Source organism: Castor canadensis, chromosome 12 (assembly GCF_047511655.1).
Source record: "Castor canadensis chromosome 12, mCasCan1.hap1v2, whole genome shotgun sequence".
Classification (NCBI taxonomy): Eukaryota; Metazoa; Chordata; class Mammalia; order Rodentia; family Castoridae; genus Castor; species Castor canadensis.
The window spans coordinates 77,443,086-77,464,587 of record NC_133397.1 but is presented as its reverse complement, the minus strand read 5'-3'; the positions used below and the strand labels follow the sequence as shown (position 1 = coordinate 77,464,587).

At 37.6% G+C, this 21,502-nt stretch overlaps 2 gene segments (V, D, J or C); one reads left to right on the top strand and one right to left on the bottom strand.

Moving 5' to 3' along the window:
- LOC109699244 (immunoglobulin kappa variable 4-1-like) overlaps positions 1–21,502 on the top strand; it is a 935,238-nt gene that overhangs the window by 577,338 nt on the left and 336,398 nt on the right.
- On the bottom strand, positions 13,291–14,327 carry LOC109678723 (immunoglobulin kappa variable 4-1-like). The segment is given in 3 exon segments: positions 13,291–13,300; positions 13,644–14,004; positions 14,230–14,327. Coding segments are annotated over 3 exon segments (420 nt in total).

Sequence of the window (21,502 nt, the reverse complement as noted above, 5' to 3'; positions counted from 1 at the left end):
TAAGTTCCAAAACTTGTTGCTTACAAGAAATGCATTTCAATGAAAAAGAAATACTGGCTTAGAGTAAAAAAGATCGTCCAAGCAAACACACCCAAAAAGTGGGCAGGTGTAGGATACTCATAACTGACAAAGGAGACTTCAGGCCTAAATTAGTCAGAAGACACAGTGAAGGTCTCTTCATATACATAAAGGAGCAATCCAGCAAGAGGAAAAACAATTCTTAATCTCTATATGCCAAACATCAGTGCACCCAGCTACATTTAAAAAGAAAAAGCATGGGAAATAATGGTGGCTAAGTGGGGGATTCAGATCCCCTAAGCTCCATGACTTCTGAAAACTCCTTAAGATGCAAGAGCCATACTTGGGTACTTCTGGTTGCTTCTAGACAGACTAATAACCACAACCACATTAGATGCAGATAAAATTCAGAATGACCCTTAAATCAGTCTTTGATTGCACCTAACAGCCATGAAAACCCTGCCCTGCACAAGTAGCAAGGTATGTCCAGCTCTGGCCCTGGAAAAAAAGCCTGTAGCCACTTCTTTTTCCTTTTCTTTCCTTTTCTTTTCATTCTTCTCCCAATAATCAGAGTCAAACCCCATGACATCCTGGAATCCTAACCCACAGAAAGCCTTCCTATGCCACCCCAAATAACACCATTTCTCCCGAACTGCTGGCTCCAAAGCTGCCTGTGTGAAAATGCAGAAGATACAGATGGGCATCACACACCACACACGACTCCTCTACTCACCCCAACCCCAGGAAAATAACCCAGCGCATCACAGGGGCAGAGTGAACCCCTACTCCAGCAAAACCGAAAGTGATAAACAATGAACTGTAATCTAACACCAACATTGCAGGGGGAGTGGAATGCTGAACCCTCCTTGGAGAACTAGGTAGGGGCAAAAAGCTGATCTCTCACTGCTGACATGTCAAGGTTGTAGCAAGGAACTAAGCTCTGAGCACTGAATTCTCAGTGATGCACCATAAAGCAGTAAAGGCTGAGAGTGAAGATGGCCTGACAAGCCAACTGCCTAGAGGAGACACCAGCACCCAGCAGAGATCTGGAGAGTCATAAAGGCTAAGACAGGGAAACTAACCTCCCAAAGCAGGGCAGTAGGTGGATCCCAGAGCCCATATCCAGGACAGAGGGCAATACTCAAAACTGAATTGCCTGTGTGGAAAAGCATGACACAGACCGTATGATCTCAGTTACCTAAAGTGGATCTTTGTGTGTACACACAGGATTTAGGACAGTCCAACTGTACTGCTTTTGACTATGGATGATGCTTCATGTGTTTATTTCCTGTAATGCACATGTTAACTTAATAAAGGTTATTTTAAAAATCTGAAAAAAAAACTGAATTGCCCCACCTTGCTGGGAGAGGAGCTGACCTATCAGACACTCCCCTGAAGAAAACCCCAGCTGCCACCTGCTGAAAACAACTGTGATCACCCTCCCTACATGAGCTAGAAATCTTACCTCACCTTACAACTCCAATCTTGTAGACAGAAGGTCCAAATACCACTCACAAGCCAGTCAGTCATGTGGTAAGACAACATCAGAGCTTCCACTTGAACACAAATACCAGAATTGGACACCTAAGGAGTAATTCCAGAACATTTATTAATAGACAGAACTAAACCAGACTCCTGAACCTCATTTTTTTTATTATTGTGTTCCTTTTTTTCTTTCTTTCTCTTTTTTTAATCCCTGAATTATTACCTCCATCATCACAATTTCTTGTCCCCATTTTCATCCTCTTCACTCTCCCTCCTTCTCCCATACAACAATCCATTGTTCTCCCTCCCAATTACTTTTCCTGCCCCTTCTTAACCACTCTTTCCCCTGTCTTCACCTTCCTCTACCATCCTCCCCAAACCTGTAACCACACTATCCCTTCCACCTGCACACTCACCACCTGCTGACTAGCCTACTGTACTAAATGCACACAACACAAGCCCCTGCAATACCTGACACAAACCCCCTCCACTACAGCAACAGAAATATACCTAAACATACACAAGGGCCACAAAACCCAGCAACCCCCAAAACTCTAAACCCACCCACCCACTCTGTTTCCCACCCACTGCCTTATTTTTTAGTACCATCAGTACCAAATCCTCTATAACTGGCTTAATAACCACTACCTTCCCCAACTCCAACTCTTTAGAGCTATTATCACCAAGGGCTTTTCCATAGACTACATTAACAATTGATCTGGCATTAAGCCTGCGAACTTGTTAATGCTAAATTATACCTCAGACCAGGCTCAGATAAGGCACGTCAACCTAGCAAGCAATGAAGTCAGCAACAACACAAAAATTAAATCAGGGAAAGAAATCAGACAATCAAATCCACCAACTAGCCTTCTAAAAATATAGTTGTACAGCACAAAGTGGAGGGAAGGGAAGAAGAAAAAGGGATGGAAACCACTCTCCTCAAAAAATAATTCAATACAGAATTCCATGGGAAATAAAGAAAATGGATACCCAGTCCTTGACCTCAACAAAACAACAATAAATGTAACAAAAGAACTCAGCAATGCCCACAAAAAAACCATCAATGAAGAAATCTTTGAGAAATTCATGGAGAAGATATTGGACATGGTCAACCAAAATGTACAAGATCCACTCAAGAAATTTCATGACACCAAAAACAAAGAACATGAGGCAACACAGAAACAAATAAAGGAACTTAGAGTGGACCTCAACAAAAACCAAAGTGAAACAAAGGACACTATCAAAAAAAAGATACATGAATTAAACAGGACTACACAAACTGTTAAAAAAAAAAGAGTTGATCACATTTTGGAAAACCTCAGAAGAAAGAATCAAACAGAAATCCTGAAAATTAAAAGTCCCTATAGTCAAACAAAAAACTCACTGGAAGGCTGCTCCAACAGACTAGAACAAGTGGAAGACAGAATCTCAGAGCTCAAAGATAAAATAGAAATTAAAGAAAAAACTGAAGAAATCTTAGTCAAACAACTCAAGAGTGTTGAAAGAAAAATACAAGAACTCAGTGACTCCATTGAAAGACCACAAATGAGAATCGTGGGCTTTGAAGAAGAAAAGGCACAAGGAATGCATAACATATTCAATAAAACACTAACAGCAAATTTCCCAATCTCAAGAAAGTTTTGCCCATTTGGGTACAGGAAGCCTTCAGAACACCAAAATGAACTTCCCAATGGCATATCATCATCAAAACAACAAGTAGGGAACAGAGAAAGAGTATTGAAGGCTGTAAGAGAGAAAAAACAAATAACACATAAAGGTAAACCCGTCAAAATAACAGTAGATTTCTTAATGGAAACATATAAGCAAGAAGGGCATGGAATGAGGTATTTCAGGCACTGAGAAAAAATAACTTCAATCCTAGGATACTCTACCCAGCAAAACTATCATTCAAAATTAATGGAGCAATAAAAATCTTCCACAATAAACAAAAACTAAAACAGTATATGAACACCAAGCCACCACTACAGAAGATTCTACAAGGAATTCTGCACACAGAAGATGAAAGCAAACAAAACCACGAGAGGATGGGAGACATCAAACAACAGGAGAAGAAAAGAAAGCAATCAGAGAGTTGACTGCACAGAATCAAACCCTTAAACACCAAAAACAACTAAATGACAGGAATCACCATAAACCCATCAATATTAACACTGAATGTTAATGCACTCAGCTCCCCCATCAAAAGACACCACTGGGCGAAATGGATTAAAAAGGAAGATCCGACAATCTGTTGTTTACAAGAGACCCATCTGACTGACAGAAATAAACACTGGCTTAGGGTGAAAGGCTGGACAAGATTTGCCAAGCCAATGGCCCCTGAAAAGAGGCAGGAGTACCAATACTTACAGCAGACAAAGTAGCTTCAAACTTACCCTAGCCAATCTCAAAAAAGGAGGAGAGAAAAGACCCAAATTAATAAAATTAGAGGTGAAAATGGAACAACAACAAAAACCCAGAGGATCATGAGGGAATACTTTGAAACTTATATTCTAATGAACTGAAAAATTTAGATGAAATGGATAAACTTCTTGATATATTTGATCCACCAAAATTGAACCAAGAGGACAGGGGAATGAAAAAATGGTAGAATCTTTAATAAATGATGTTGGAAATAGAAGACTGAAGACTGAAGCAAGATCTCCATGTATCACAGTGTAAAAAATCAATTCAAAATACATCAAAGACCTTAATCTAAGATCTGAAACTTTGGCACCACTACAGGAAAAGATGGGGAAATACTTGAAGACAGAGTTGCAATAACAACGTTCTGGCTAGAGCTCCATGTGCTCAGGAAATACAAGCAAGTATTGACAAATAAGTTTGCAACAAATATGCCCAGCAAACTACATAATTACCAGAATCAAGAGACAGTGTACAAAATGAGAGAAAATCTTTGACAGTTTTCACTGGATAAAGAAATAATATGCAGAATATGTTTTTTAAAAAAGCTCCAAAAGTTAGAAACCAAAAGAACAATCCAATTAATAAATGGACAAATGAACAGACATTCTGAAAAGAAGTACACATGAACAAAAAATACTTGATGCAAATGTTCAACATCCTTAGCTACAAAGGAAATATAAATCTAAACACTGATATTCCATTTCACCCAAGTCAGAATGGAACCATCAAGAAAACAAACAAAAAAATACTGGTAATGATGGCTGGGTTGGTTGACACACATCCTTATACACTCATGAAAATACACTTAATACATTCATGAGTGTGCAAATTAATACAGCCATGAGGAAATCCATACTCATTATGGCGATTCCTCAAGAAACTGAAATAGAATTACCTTATAATCCTTTAATGCTACTCTTGTGAAGAGAAATGTAAGTCAGCATACAATAAGGATACCTGCATACCCATATTTATCTTGGTACCATTCAAAATAGTGAAACTATGGAATCAAGCTAGGTGCCCATCAACTGATGAATAAAGAAAATATGGCATATATGCATACATATTATTCAACCATAAATGAGAACAATATTAATTCATTTGAAGGAAAATACATGCAACTGGTGATAACCAGGTTAAGCAAAATAGGCCAAACTGAGAAAGAAAAACACTGCATGTTCTCTATAATATACAGAATCTAGACCTACAAGAAGATGAATGATATGAATATAAAACCAGGACTGTTTGAGAGAGGGAACCAGGCAGAGGATGAAAAGAGAGGGTTATGGGGACAAATATGATCAAAGTAATTATGCATGTATGAAAATAGAATAATGAAACATGTTAAAAATTGTTTGAAATGGGAAGACAAGAATAAGAAAGAGTGACAGAAGGTATGAATTTGATCAACATACACTATGTGCATTCATGGAACTATCACAATACACATAAATTAATAAACAAATAAATAAAAATCCATGTTGCAAATCAGAATGGTTTCATAAAGAAAACAAACAACAAATGATGGTGAGGATATGGAAGGTGGGGAAGAGACCCTTATATATTTTTGGCAGAAAGAGCCACAATTTAATCGGTTTAGAGGTTCTCTAGAAAAACTAAAAGTAGAACTGTCCTATGATCCTGCCATAGCATTCCTGGGCATATGTCCAAAGGAATGTTAAAAATGCATACAATAAAGACACCTACACACCATGTTTATTGTGGCACAACTCAAAAAGGTCACATTATAAATCAGATTCTGTGCCCCTTAACTAACGAACAGATGGACAAAATGTGGTATGTATACACAATGGAGTATTTTTCAATCATGAAAAAGAATGAAATTATGTCATTTTCAGAAAAATGGATGGATGTGGAGATCATGATTCTAAAAGGGGAATATTGTCAAGGGGAATAATGGGAGGTGAAAACAAGTGTTAGGGGATTGAATATGTATGTATATATAATATGTATGTATATATACAAGAATATGTACATATATATAATTAAAAAACAGCATCACAGCACACTATAAAAAGATGGTTGTTTCCCACATGGCTGACTGGGAGGTGCAAGTCACTGCTGCTCAGCATCATCAGAGAGTTTTGTAATATACAGCTCTCACCTGGGAGAAGATCAAAATTAAAAATTCAAATTATGGCTTCCACTGAATGCATATTACTTTCACAATGTCCAATTCAAAAAATCAGAAACTTGAACCAACAATACATAAGCAGATAGTCACCACATGAGGCCACTTGTTATAATCCCATAACTCTTGTCTACTCAAGAACATATCGTAGCATTTCTCCCTCTCTTTCCCAAATCATCAATTTTCCTCTTTTTTTAGCATCACTCACAATCATGAAAACACCATTTTTTAAATAACTGCTAGAAACTTTCATCTCTCTCCAGGCATGAAATAGTTATTTATTTATTTACTACAAAGCTCATTGAAAGAGCTGTCTCTAGTCACCATCCCCAAAACTCCAAACTTCTTCCTGGAGCTTTCCCCTATTCAAGGTGCTATACAACTATCTCATGAAATTACTCAACTCTAGGTCACCTGAGACTCACACATTCCAAATTCAATGGTCACATCCCAGTCCTCATATAATTAGGGTAAGACACAGCATTTAACGAGTTGGCAACACACTCTCCCTTAAAACAATTTCTTCACTGAGCTTCCACACATCTCTCTTGCTTCTCTTCCATCCCCACTGCTCCTTCTCAAATTAATTTTCTTGTTCCTCTTCATCACCCCTCTCTCTGATCTGTCTTTGGGCTCCTGATCTGTTCCACACTTGTTTCCGTAGTTATAAGATTTCAATCTCCAATGCATTTTTCTCCCTTGAATTTCAGACTTATGTAGTCAACAGTCTACTCGACAACCACAATGTAGGTCTGACACACATCACAAACCTTAAGTGTCCAGAAATGAATTCCTGTTTTTCCTTCCCAAAATCACTTGTCCCAGTCAGCTCTACCTAAACAAATGCCAAGGCTTCCCTTCCAGTTACTCCAGGAAAAATAGAAGAATTATCATGAAATTTCTCTCTCACACCCCTGGATAACATCATCAGCAAATTGTTAATCTCTGTCTCCAACACTTCCAGTGCTCACTCCATGTACCAAAGCCATCCAGATTGAAAGTTAGCACTGGCCTCCTAATTGTTGCTTCCTGTCTATACATACCCCTCCTCAGAAGATCCTTTTTTTTATTTTATTCATTTATTCATATATGCATACATTGTTTGGGCCATTTCTCCCCCTCTCCCCCACTCACCCTCTCTTCCAGGCAGAATCTGTTCTGCCAGGCCTGATCTCTAATTTTGTTGAAGAGAAAGTGTGAGCAATAATAAGAAAGACAAAGTGTTTTTGCTAGTTGAGATAAGGAAAGCTATACAGAGAGATTCCTGGCATTGCTTCCATGAACAAATGTGTTATATCCCAAGTTGATTCATCTCTAACTGACCTTTCACTAGTTCCCGATCCCCTTCTCATATTGACCTCAGTTGCTTTAAGGTTTCTGTATCAGTTCCTCTGCAGAAGGGACATCAAATACTATCATGTTTTGGGTTTCTTACCTATCCCCATACCTCACATTGGTATGTGACTTTATCTTATCATGTGACTCAAGTCCAACCACATTGCTGTATTTGCTGTAGATCTAAAGTCTGCATATGAGGGAGAACATATGATTTTTGGTCTTTTGACCTGGCTAACCTTGCTCAGAAAGATGTTCTCCAGATTCATCCATTTATTTGCAAATGATAAGATTTCATTCTTCTTCATGGCTGAGTAAAACTCCATTGTGTATAAACACCACATTTTGTTAATCCATTTGTCAGTAGTGGGGCATTGTTTCCATAACTTGGTTATTTTGAATAGTACTGCGATAAACATGGGTGTGCAGGTGTCTCTGGAGGAATCTGTGTTGGATTCCTTTAAGAATATCCCCATGAGTTGGATTACTGGATCTTATTGCAGATCTATGTTTAGATTTTTAAGAAGCCTCCAAAATTTTTCTCTAGATTGGTTGCACTAGTTTGCATTCCCACCAGCAGTGTACGAGGGTTCCTTTTTCCCCACATCCTTGCCAACACACAAGGTTAATGGTGTTTTTGATGATGGCTATCCTAACAGTGGTGAGGTGGAATCTTAGTGTGGTTTTGATTGGCATTTCCTTTATGGCTAGAGATGGTGAGCATTTTTTCATGTGTTTTTTAGCCATTTGAATTTCTTCTTTTGAGAAAGTTCTGTTTAGTTCAGCTGCCCATTTCTTTATTGATTCATTGATTTGGAGAGAGTTTAGTTTTTTGAGTTCCCTGTATATTCTGGTTATCAGTCCTTTGATGTTTAGCTAGCAAGTATTTTCTCCCACTCTGTGGATGGTCTCCTCAATTTAAAGAACATTTCTTTTGTTGTGCAGAAGCATTTTAGTTTTATGAAGTCCCATTTGTCCAACCTTTCTCTTAGTTGTTGAGCTTCTGAGGTTCTATTGAGGAAGTCCTTGCCTATACCTATCAGTTCCAGAGTGTTTCCTGCTCTTTCCTGTATCAACTTCAGAGTTTCAGGTCTGATATTAAGGTCCTTGATCCATTTTAAGTTGATACTAATACAGGGTGATAAACATGGATCAAGAAGTTTCCATTTTTTCCAGATGGATAACCACTTTTCCAACAACACTTGTTAAAGAGGCTGTCTTTTCTCCATTGGATATTTTTAGTGCCTTTGTCAAAAATAAGGTGGGCATAGCTGTGTGGATTCATCCAGATCCTCTATTCTGTTCCACTGGTCCTGAAGATCCTTTTAAACTGTGAATCTAATCACGTCTGCTCTATTCAAAACCTGTCTACTTATTCAATCCTTCAAGTAGCCTCCAAAGCCCTTATTAATGTGGCCTCCTCTTTATCATTTTAACTTTTTTCTCACTACTATTGCCCTAGTATTATCTACTTCCGCAATACTGGCTTCCTTCTATTTCTCCAACATACTGGTTCTTATCCTGCCTCAGAAATGCACTGCTTCTCCAAATACAATAGTATTCCCGAGATAAATTCCTATAGGTCATTCTCTCACCATTGTTGAGACTTTAATTAAAGCTTGCCTTCCAGCGCACCCTTCCATGAATATCTATGGTAGATCAATTGTGAAAATGTTTCTCGTTGTTGATCCAACCTTGTATCCCTTCTGATCATAGCACTTTAAATATTATGTATTTTATGTTTACTGATGCATTTGTAGGAGTTAGATTTTAATTGTTTGTTTTTCATCAAATATATTAAGGAGTGCAGCATATTTTGGTATATTTTGACATGGCATTGATGCTATTTTCAAATGATGACCGTACCCACCACCTCAAATAGTTACCCATTTATGTGCTGTTGCAAGACCACTAAAACTCTACTCTTTTAGCAAAAATATCAAATAAAGTAAATTTTATCAACATCACCAATATGTTATACTCCTCATGTTGTACACTAAATCTCTAGATTCATTCATCCCATATACCTGTAACTTCGTGTACCTACACACACGTCCCCATTGCCCATTCTCCTTATTCCCCCACCTGTGATCTTAAGAGTAAATAATATTCCATTATATATGTATATTTATATGAATATATAGAGAAAAAGATCACATCTTCTTTATTCATTCATCTATCTATGGACACTTTGATTATTTCCATATCGTATCTATGACTGTTGAAGTGCTGTTGTCTTTATGAACTGGTGATTTCATTTCCTTTGGTTATATACCCAGAAAAGGAATTGTTGTGTCATCTGAAAGTTCTGTTTTCCATTTCCATAGGAAGGTCCATAATGTTTACCATGATGGCCACACCGAGCTACCCTCCCTTAGACCTCCTTTTTTCTACTCCCTCACCAACACTTGTTACCTATTACTTTTTTATGGAGTCTACCATGAAAAATGTTAGGTGGTATCTCATAGTGGTTTTTATTTTCATTTCCTTGCTGATTTATGATTTTGTCCACCTTTTCACATATATGAGGGTCACTCATATGCCTTCTCTGAAGACATGTTTATTCAGGTCATTTTTCTATTTGTTTTTACTCAGATTATTTGTTTTTCTGCTCTTAAGTTATGTGAGTTCCTCTATTGTTGGATATTAACCATTTATGAGATATATGGTTTGCAATCATTTTTTCCCAAATTTTGGGTTATTTCTTAATTGTGTTTTTGCCACTGGGGTACATAATATTTTACTTTGATTGAATCACATTTATTTATTTTTGCTTTTAGTGTAATATTCAAAACAACATTGACAAGACTAACATCAAGGCAATTCTCTCTATGTTTTCATCTAGAATTTATGTTTCCTGATCTCACACTTAAGAATTTTCTCCATACTCTGTGTGGTATAACACAAAGGTACAATATCATTTTTTGATGTGGAAATTCATTTTTCACAGCACGATTTACTGAAGGCATTAACCCATCTCCATTACATCTTCCTAGTGCCCTTTTCAAAAATTAGTAGACCATGAACATGTGAGTTTATTTCTAGATTCTCTATTCTATCCCATTGGTCTATGCACTAGGTGTATATAAGTGTCATGATGTCATGATTACTACAGCTTTCTGGTGTAATTTAGAATCAGGTAGTGTGATGCCTCAGCTTTGATTCTGTTTTTTCAATATTGCTTTGACTCTTCAAAGTCTTTTGTGGTTCCAGGTGAATTTTAGAATTACTTTCTCTAGCTTTTGAATAATAAAGGGACAGAGAGAAAGGGTAAGGAAAAGAAGGAGAAGGCATTAGATTAATTAAAGTACAATATATTCACAGATGAAATACCATGGCAAAACCCCTTTGAACAATGAACACACACTTAAACAATGAAGAACAGGGATGTAAGACAGATCCTACTACAGAGAAGGTACTAGCAGGAAGGGAGGGGTTAATAGAGGGTAAAGGAGGGTGAATATGATTAATGTACCTTATATCACTGTATGAAGATTGAACATTGAAACCTCTGAAAATCATTTTATGTACTGGGAGAGGGGTGAGGGAGGATAATAGTGGATGAACCGAACCAAGGTACATTGTAAGCATATATGAAAATGTCACAATGAAACCTCCTGTAAAACTAAAGTATGCTTTAAAAATACTTTAAAGAACTGTTTTTTCTATTTCTGTGAAAATGTCTTTGAAATTTTGAGAGAAATTGAATGTGTATGTTGTTTTGTTTAGCATAAACATTTAGCAATGTTAATTCTTCCAATCCAAAACCACAGGATATCTTTCCATTTATTTGTGTCTTCTTCAATTTCTTTCACTAGAATTTTTTAGGTGTCAGTATATAGATTTTTCTCCTCTTCACTTAAATTTATTCCTAAGTATTTTTATTTTGTTTGTCTTATTTGACAGTACTGGGGATTGAACTAAAGGCCTTGCACTTGCTAGGCAAGTAGTTCACCACATTTTTGCTTTTAGGTTATTTTCATATAGTGTCTACTGTTTTTGCCAACACCCACCTTTGACCACAGTGCTCCTACCTGTGCCTCATAAATAGTTGAGATTACTTGTATGTCACTACTGCCTGACTAATTTGTTGAGATGTTGTCTCACTGTTTGCTCAGGCTGTCCTTGAAATTTGATCCACACTACCTTCTCCTTTCAAATAGCTATAATTACAAGTCATGAGCCACTGCTCCTGGCATTATTTTATTTGTTGATACTATTGTAAGAAAATTATTTTCTTCATTTACTTTTCATATGAGTTGTTATTTATGAAAAGAAATGTGACTGATTTTATATAGTCTTTATACTACATACTAAAAGTTCATTTACTAGTTTAATAGCATTTATTACTTATTTTCCTGAAATAAAATTAAATTTGATCTTTTTAACTTCATACATATTAAGCACTGAGTAAACATTCTGGATAAACAAATATGTACAGTTCTTAACATCAATTTTTTATAAAATTTTTATTAGGATATATTCGTTACACAGGGGGGATTCATAGGGCCAATTCTGATTAAGCTTATGTGTACATTGGTTAGATCACCCCTATCCTCTCTCTCCATCAGCCCCCTCCCCACCATCTTAAAGTAATTGCAAGAGGTTTCTTTGTTTTATTTCATATTATATATGAAGTCCATCAACCAAACACCCTCATCTTAATCTCCTTCGTTCACCCTCCACGTCTCACTAGTACTCCCCCAACACTGAACTTATTTTACAGACCTATCTTTCATTATTAATATTTAAGTTCATATTTACAGGGGTTTCTCTATATATCCCCGTTGTGGGTATACTTTATTTTGGTCGGAACAACCCTTTCCATTACTCTTCCTGACCACTTTACCTCCCATCACCCACTCTAATTTTCAGTAGCTTTCAACACACATCCTTATCTCCTCTACCTTAACAGATGTTATGTTTCATGACATTACTGATGCTCTATCATTCTCTTTTCCTTTCCTTCTTTGCCCAAGTTCCATAGAGTAATAACACAATTACTAACATGTTCTACCTATCAGTTTATATATGCTTGGTTTTGTATGCATGTATATGTTTTGGATCTATATTCCACATATGAAAGGAAACATGCAGCCTTTGTCTTTCTGTGTCTGGATTACTTCACTTAACATGATGTCCTTCAATTGCATCCATTTACCTTCATACCACATGTCATTATTCCTTATGGCTGAGGAAAACTCCACTGTGTATATATAATTAAGGTCAACATTTTAAAATATTTCTCACTGGTATGAGAAAGTGCTATATAACAAAGAGTCCAATACTCAGCTTTGCTGAGATATTTTCTGCAACTAAATTTCATTCTCCCAAGTATTTTTGATGGGGACGAAGAAATAATACTAGATGACTGGAGTTTATCCCATTACACTGACATGGCCATGTTAACTGCAAGCTACCTAAAGAACTCAAGTGACAGCAGACATATGACCAACAATATCCATCACAAATTAGACTCAAACCAGAGAAAATTGACAAGTTAAGGGGAAATCTAATGGGGAATTCTGTCCCATATATCTGTAGTGATCGAGTTAAAGAATTCAAGGATTGCCTTTGAAAGAAAGAGAATGACAGATAGAAACAAAGGGAAGAGAAAAGGACAGGATAGGAGGGAGGAAAGAGTAGGAAAGCATTTTGAGTGAAACTGACTAGAAAGAATCACCTGGAAAGCAGGGTGTGTGGAAAGAAGAACCAAGATGGAAATAAGAACTTCTGTATCCAAGGTTTGGAATAAGGGACAAAGGTTTAATAATGGGGATGATAGAGTTTGGAGGTGATTAACATTTAGAGGTGATTAGAGGTTATAAAAACAAGGAGACCAGGGGAATAGGAGTCAAAAGGGAACTGTTCTTGATTCAAGGAGGTCTAGGAAAGAGAAATTGTTCTGTCAACATGTAAAAAGCAATAGCCCTTTCTTTAAATGGTAAAGATTAATTTTCTTGGCTCAGTCATAAAATATATCCACAAGAAATATTCAAGTACCAGATACTCAAAAACACTTAAAAATCTCTTGAACAGCCTGACATTTCTCATCAATAACCTCCCATGAAAAGGGATCCAGAAAAAAGGCCAGTTCTGGAATTTTCTCCTAAATCCTGTAAACCCTCCAAGAACTACATCACTAAATGAAACCTCCCAGACAGATAGGATGGATGTGAGATCAGGGTTATGTGAGGAGGAAGTAGCTGGTGCAGAAAGGATCACTGACCCAGGGCATAGGAAGGAGGTTTTTGATTGAGGCTGAAGCACTGTGGGTGGATAGCTATAATACTGCAGACAGTAGTAATCTGCCACATCTTCAGCCTGGAGGCTGCTGATGGTGAGAGTGAAATCTGTGCCAGACCCACTGCCACTGAAGCGGTCAGGGACCCCAGATGCCCGGTTAGAGGCTGCATAGATCAGCATTCTAGGAGGCTGTCCTGGTTTCTGCTGGTACCAGGCTAGGTAGTTCTTCTGGTTTGAGCTGGATAAAAGACTCTGGCTGGACTTACAATTGATGGTGATTCTCTCTCCTAGAGACGCAGCCAGAGAGGCTGGAGACTGAGTCACCGTGATGTCCCCACAGACACCTGCAATCAGGAGAAGACAATAAACATACATACATACATATACACACAGACTTCATAATACAAACATTGAAACATGTCATTTAAAATGCTTTTCTAATGGTACAAGCCAATCCATAATTGGGTTCATATTGGAAATAGTCATTACTTCCTACTACATCTTAAAAACCATTTTGTCAACTCAACAACAGATTACTCTGAAGGAACTGCAACATTTAAGTTTCTCACCAGAGACCCATAGCAACAAGGTGATGAGGACTCGGGTTTGCAACACCATCTTGTTGTCCCTGCCTGCCTAATGCAGCTCTGTTCTTATTGCAAAGGTGTCATTCATAATATTGGAGCAGTTGGACTGGGCTGGAGGGGTTATGCAAAGCATTCAGAATATACAAAAACAAATTGTGCAGGCAGTGGACTGTAAAAGTATCTGATGTAAGATCCAAGAACATCAACACAGAAAGCATAATTGTGTGACCAGAAAAGACACAGTTAATTTAGAGTTCTAAGATTAACTTAGACTCTCTAAAACCTCAAACTGCTAGTCAATTAATGGAGAGCTCCTATTTTAAGCAAAAAATACTTGGAAATGGATAGACTGCATAGTGAGACTCAGCCTTTAAAAAACAACTCATGGCAAAAGGCCCTAAGTTCAAAACACAGTACCACCAAAAAAAAAAAAAAAAAGAGGAAGGTTGTTTTTATTCTGAAAATCCTCCAGGATTTATCACCATCCCACAATGTAGGGTAGGAAGAGAGAAGGTGAAGAGTTTCATTATAGGGACACTTTGTACCTATTGTATTATTTGGGAGTTTTAAAACAGCTTACCAAATAAATACAAAATAAAAGTTGTATTTTAACTTCCTTCTACAATCATATCCAGGTCTTCTGTGTCTCCCAGTTCAGGGCTCTTGACACACTGATGGCTGTACTAAAAGACAGTCAGGTTCTCGTTGTATTTTAAAGGCATATCAAGTAAGCATTGCCAACATATTGGATGCAAAGTGTGAGTGAAATAGAATATCAGAGAACGACTGCTCATGTGTCTAGGACTGAGAAAGCAGAGAATTTGAAACAATGTCTTCTGAGAAGGGAAATGCCCAGGGAAAGCAAACTGGGAAGGCAGGTGGGAATTAGGACTTCAGGAGAAACACACTAGAATTGTGAGATGCTGTCAACATCCACCTGGCAATGCTGCTAAGGTGGATGTTTATGTGAGATTCTGAAGTTCAGAGAAGCAGTCAGAATTGGAAAAACAAATCTGGGACATGAGGTAAGATCACTAGGCGATGAGTATAAGCAGGTGAAGGCAAACTGATAACTGGTAGATAGCCCAATAAGCAGAAGTCAAATAGATGAAGAGAACTAACTATGGACTCCTTGAAGCAGTAGCTACCGAGGTAAGAAATGACTTAACAGTGATATCTCAGAACGAAGGTAGTGTACTCAAAATGCCTTTTCAGTTTAAAAATATAAAATTAATTTACTTTTTTTTTCTGGCACTGGGGTTTGAAATCAAGGCCTTATGTTTGCTAGGCAGGTGCTCTACCACTTGAGCCCTTCCTCCAATGCTAAAATATAAAATTTAAGACATAAATTTTTATGTCTTAATATTATATTTTATGTCTTTAATATTTTATATTTATATAAAATATAAAATTGAAGACAAATTTTTCCTTTTTGGTTAGTTAGTTAAATGGTCCACACACCTTTATTTGTAGGATCACAAGTCTCTGGGCAAGTTGAAAAGAATTGGAAGGTTACTTTGAAAAACAGTTGGGCACTTGCTGCCCTCTGCCTGCCACCGGCATGCACTAAACACTCCAGGGAGGATGGTTCATCACCTTTCCTCTTGCAAAGCATCTTTAATGTTTTGTCTACTAGCCAGTGCTCTAGTGCAATAACTGGCGCAGACTTATTTCAGTATCTCAGTATGAAAGCAATGAAGAAGCTGATGCTTCATCTGTCACCTTATTTTTATTCTACACATAGGGTACAGGGTCACGGAAAATTTGTATGCAAGCTCATTTGCTTAGTTCATCAAACTTATTTCTATTGCTCTTCCCATCATTTGACTCCACCTTCCCACCCAACAACCACCATCTGTAGGCAAGTACAGCACACAACCTGCTCTGCATGTTATAACAATTCTACTCTCTGGTACACTAACTCAATTGTCTGTTCCTCCACAGGACATTCCTGTCTTCACATTAGATAAATCCTCACAGCCACAGTAACTCTCCAGGATATCATCTGCTCTTTGGTCCTCTCATTCTTACATGTCTCTGAGTTAGGTGTTCAGTCACGTTGTTGGAAGTGTTCTGCTGAAGCACAGAGTTCTGTTTCTATGTATGTACATTCTCATCTGTGCTGACTTCACAGTTTAACTTTCTATTACCTGACATTCATCACTCTCTGGCTCAAATGCAGCCAGTGGAGTTCATGTCTGAAAGGAGATATTGGACATGTAAAGGTCAAGGGAGAGCCCTGTAAAAATGTAAAGTCAATGAGGGAAGCCATATTGGAGACAGGCAGACAGGCATAAGCCTGATGCTAGGAGACATTGGAGATCTGCTAGCACACTTGATCTTTCATCTAAGAACAGGCAATAAGAGCATGTGGTGAATTAGTGAGAATTAGCTCATGTTTTTACTGAGACCATTTCAGTGCATGTTTTGCCTGATACGCATGGAAGGAAAAAGTGTGGAAGCCATCATAATTCCTGGGCCAGCTGAACTGTAGTGCTTTCATCCTCTGAAATCACTTAATGATAACCAAAATTAAAACCTCTGAACAATAGCAGTTCCAAATAACCATACAGGACCAAATCATTACTTGGTAAACTAAAAATAATGATATTATATACACAGAATTCTAGTATTGCTAGGCCATCAGTGCTTACCTGGAATCAATATACCTTCTCCCAGGTATTCAGTTAAACAAAAATTCAGTTTCTTAGTAGTGACTTTTCAGCTGTAATGAAATACAGTGACTTTAAGGAGCGGAAATTTCCTGAGTAAAACCAATCAAATTACAGAACCCTTAAAAATCTGGATATATAGTAAAAGAAAGAAATTTGGAAAGATTCAGGACATGAAAAGGATTAGTAGAGGGAGATTCTCTAATGCTGGTGTTGGAGACAAAGGGAGGCCTGTTTGAGGGAATGAGCGCATCTTCCAGGACCTGTGAGTTGACAGCCAGAAAAGAAATGGGACCTCAGCCTACAACTTCAAAAAACCAATTCTGTCGCAGAACATTTTTTTTTTGTTTAGCAAATATAAGGCCTTGAGTTCAAACCCCAGTGCCACAAGAAAAAAAAAGGGAAATAAATTTTATATTTTAAAACTGACTAGGCATTTTAAGGACACTGCCTTTGTTAGGTCATTTCTTACCTTGGTAGCTGCTGCTTCTTGGAGTCCATACTTATTTCTCTTCGTTTGTTTCACTTCCACTTACTGGGCTACTTACCAGTTATCAGTCTGCCTTCACCTGCTTATACTCATCGCCTAATCATCTTACCTCCTGTCCCAGATTTGTTCTTCCAGTTCAGACTGCTTCTCTGAACTTCAGAATCTCACATAAACATCCACCTTAGCAGCATTGCCAGGTGGAGGTTGACAGCATCTCATAATTCTAGTGTGTTTCTCCTGAAGTCCTAATTCCCACCTGCCTTCCAAGTTTGCTTTCCCTGGGCATTTCCCTTCTCAGAAGACGTTGTTTCAAATTCTATGGCTTCTTAGTCCTAAGCACATTTAGCAATTGCTCTCTGATATTCTATTTCACTCACACTTCACATCCAATATGTTGGCAATGCATACTTGATATTCTTTTACCAAATAATACAATAGGTACAAAGTGTCCCTATAATGAAACTCTTCACTTTCTCTCTCCCTACCTTGCATTTTGGGATGGTAGTGATCCTGGGTGATTTTCAGAATTAGGAACTGCCTTCCTTCTTGTTTTTGGTGGTACTGTGTTTTTTACTCAGGGGCTTTTGCCTTGAGTTTTTTTTAAAAGGCTGGGTCTCACTATGCAGTCTAAGTTGGCCTTGATCTATTGACCTTCCTGCCTTGGCTCCTGACTTCTTAGATTATAGACATGTACTAACAAGTCCATCTCTGTGATTTCTTTGAAAAATATTGCCCTGAAATCCACCAGTTCAATATGGTAAAATTTTACTGTTACACTCTTAGGGCTTATGAGGAATTTGAGAATGGCATTCCTAGTTAGTTCTGGCTCAAGTTTCTCTTAGACATCTGTCAAGATAACCAGGTAGAGTTATAGCCATCAAAAGACTTCATTGGTTTTTTTGCAATGGCCCACTCAGACATTTGCAAGTTCATGTTGTCAGGCACTTCTTTATCTTACTATGTGGACCTGTCCATAGGGCTTCATGAGTATTCTAATAAGATGACATCCAGCTGGAGAAAATTATCCAAAAGAGAGTAGTCAGAAGCCACAGTGGCTTTAATGTCCTAGCCTCTTAAACCACTCAGAATTGTGTTGATTGCATGAGTAAGCCCTATTCAATGTGTATAGGACTTTGTTAATGCTAGTGGTAAGAATACATGGATGTAGGAAACACAGGGGACATTCTTGGTGGTTGCCTGTGAGTATAGTCTGATATAGACTGAGTTTTCATCTAGATTCCCCTGATCTGAAATATTCCCTTCAACATTCCTTTTTAACATGATTGTATAGGTAGATCTTAAATTTTGCTGTTTTTGTACATTTTACATTGACATGTTATAAAGGCCATAATATACTAATCAATTAACTGTTAAATAGAATTAAATTAAAAAATCATAAATTTTTATTGTACTTGCCATTGTCAGAGTTATTTAGGTTTTCATTAGCTGTCATTTCCCTTGTACCTGGAGAATTACATTAGCATTTTTTACACTGTGAAACTATAGATCCTGTGTTCTTTTAGCTTTTATATGTCTTAAAAGTATTCTGCATTTTCTTTTGAAGTATCATTTTTCTTGTACACAATTTTTGGTTTACAATTGTTTTTCAGTAGTTTTTTATATTGTTTACCTCTCTCTCCCCTCAGACACTTTCTGTCTTACTCTTTTTCTTCCCTTCTTCCTCTCTCCCCAAATTCTCCTTTATTTCTTTAGGTGTCTTTCTAAAATGTTTTATTATTTCACCAGGATTTTTACTCTGATAACACTAACACATAATTTTGTGACACTGAATCCATTTCCAAATATTTTTTATTTAAAATAGGAGCTCTTCATTAGTTCACGAGCAGTTTGAGGTTTTAGAGAGTCTAAGTTAATCTTAGAACTCTAAATTAACTCCTGTGTCTTTCTAGTCACACAATTATGCTTTCTGTGTTGATATTCTTGGTATCTTACTTCAGATACTTTTACAGTCCACTGCCTGCACAATTTGTTTTTGTATATTCTGATTGCTTTGCATAGCCCCTCCAGCCCAGTCCCACTGCTCCAATTTTACGAATGACACCTTTGCAATAAGAACAGAACTGCATTAGGCAGGCAGGGACAACAAGACGGTGTTGCAAACCTGAGTCCTCATCACCTTGTTGCTATGGGTCTCTGGTGAGAAACTTAAATGCTGTAGTTCCTTCAAAGAAATCTGTTGTTGAGTAGACAAAATGGTTTTTAAGATGTAGTAGGAAGTAATGACTATTTCCAATATGAACCTAACTATGGATTGGCTTGTATCATTAGAAAGTGCATTTTAAATGACATGTTTCAAAGTTCATATTATAAAGTCTGTGTGTATATGTATGTATGTATATTTATTGTCCTCTCCTGATTGCAGGTGCCTGTGGGGAAATCACGGTGACTCAGTCTCTACCCTCCCCAGCTGTATCTGTAGGAGGCAGAGTCACCATCAATTATAAGTCCAGCCAGAGTCTTTTATCCAGCTCCAACCAGAAGAACTGCCTGGCCTGGTACCAGCAGAAACCAGGACAGCCTCCTAAACTTCTCATCTACTGGGCATCCACTTGGGAATCCGGTGTCCCTGACCACTTCAGTGGCAGTGGGTCTGGGACAGATTTCACTCTCGCCATCAGCAGCCTCCAGGGTGAAGATGTGGGAGATTACTACTGTCAGCAGTATTATAACTTTCCACCCACAGTACTTCAGCCTTAATTAAAAATCTCCTTTATATGACATTTGTCAGTGATCCTTTCTGCACCAGCTACTTCCTCCTCACATAACGCTGATCTCACATCCGTCCTGTCTGTCTGGGAGGTTGCATTTATTGAAGCAGTTCTTAGAGGGCTCTCAGGGTTCAGGAGAAAATTCCAGAACTGGCCTTTATCTGGATCCCTTTTCATGGGAGGTTATTGAAGAAAAATGTAAGGCTGTCCAAGAGATTGTTAGGAGTTTTTGAGTTACTGGAACTTGAATATTTCTGGTGGATATATTGCATGACTGAGCCAAGAAAATTATCTTTGGCCCTTAGAGAAAGATCTATTACTTTTCACATGTTGACAGAACAATTCCTCTTTACTAGACCTTGAATCAAGAACAATTCCATTTTGACTCTATTCCTCTTCTTTTCTTGTTTTTATAACCTTTAATCACCTCCCAACTCTATCATCTCCATTATGAAACCTTTGTCCACAATTCCAAACCTTGGATACAGAAGTTCTTATTCCCATCTTGGTTCTTCTTTCCACACACCCTGTTTTCCAGGTGAGCCTTTCTAGTCAGTTTCACACAAAATGCTTTCCTACTCTTTACTCCCTCCTAATCTGCCCTTTTCCCTTCATTTCTATCTGTCATTCTCTTTCTTTTAAAGGCAATCCTTGAATTATTTAACTCAATCACTGTAGAAATATGGGACAGAATTACCCATTAGATTTCCCCTTAAGTTGTCAATTTTCTCTGATTTGAGTCTAATTTGTGATGGATATTGTTGGTCATATGTCTGCTGTCACTTGAGTTCTTTAGGTAGCTTGCAGTTAACATGGCCATGTCAGTGTAATGGGATAAACTCCAGTCATCTAGTATTATTTCTTCGTCCCCATCAAAAATACTTGGGAGAATGAAATTTAGTTGCAGAAAATATCTCAGCAAAGCTTGAGTATTGAACTCTTTGTTATATAGCACTTTCTCATACCAGTGAGAAATATTTTAAAATATTGACATTAATTATATATATACAGTGGAGTTTTCCTCAGCCATAAGGAATAATGACATGTGGTTTGAAGGTAAATGGATGCAATTGAAGGACATCATGTTAAGTGAAGTAATCCAGACACAGAAAGACAAAGGTTGCATGATTTCTCTCATATATGGTATATAGATCCAAAAGACATAAATACATACAAAACCAAGCATATACAAACTGATAGGTAGAACATGTTAGTGATTGTGTTATTACTCTATGGAAGTTGGGCAAAGAGGGAAAAGAAAAGAATGATAGAGCATAAGTAATGTCATGAAACATAACATCTGTGAAGATAGAGGAGATAAGGATGTGTGTTGAAAGTTATTGAAAACTGGAATGGGGGATGGG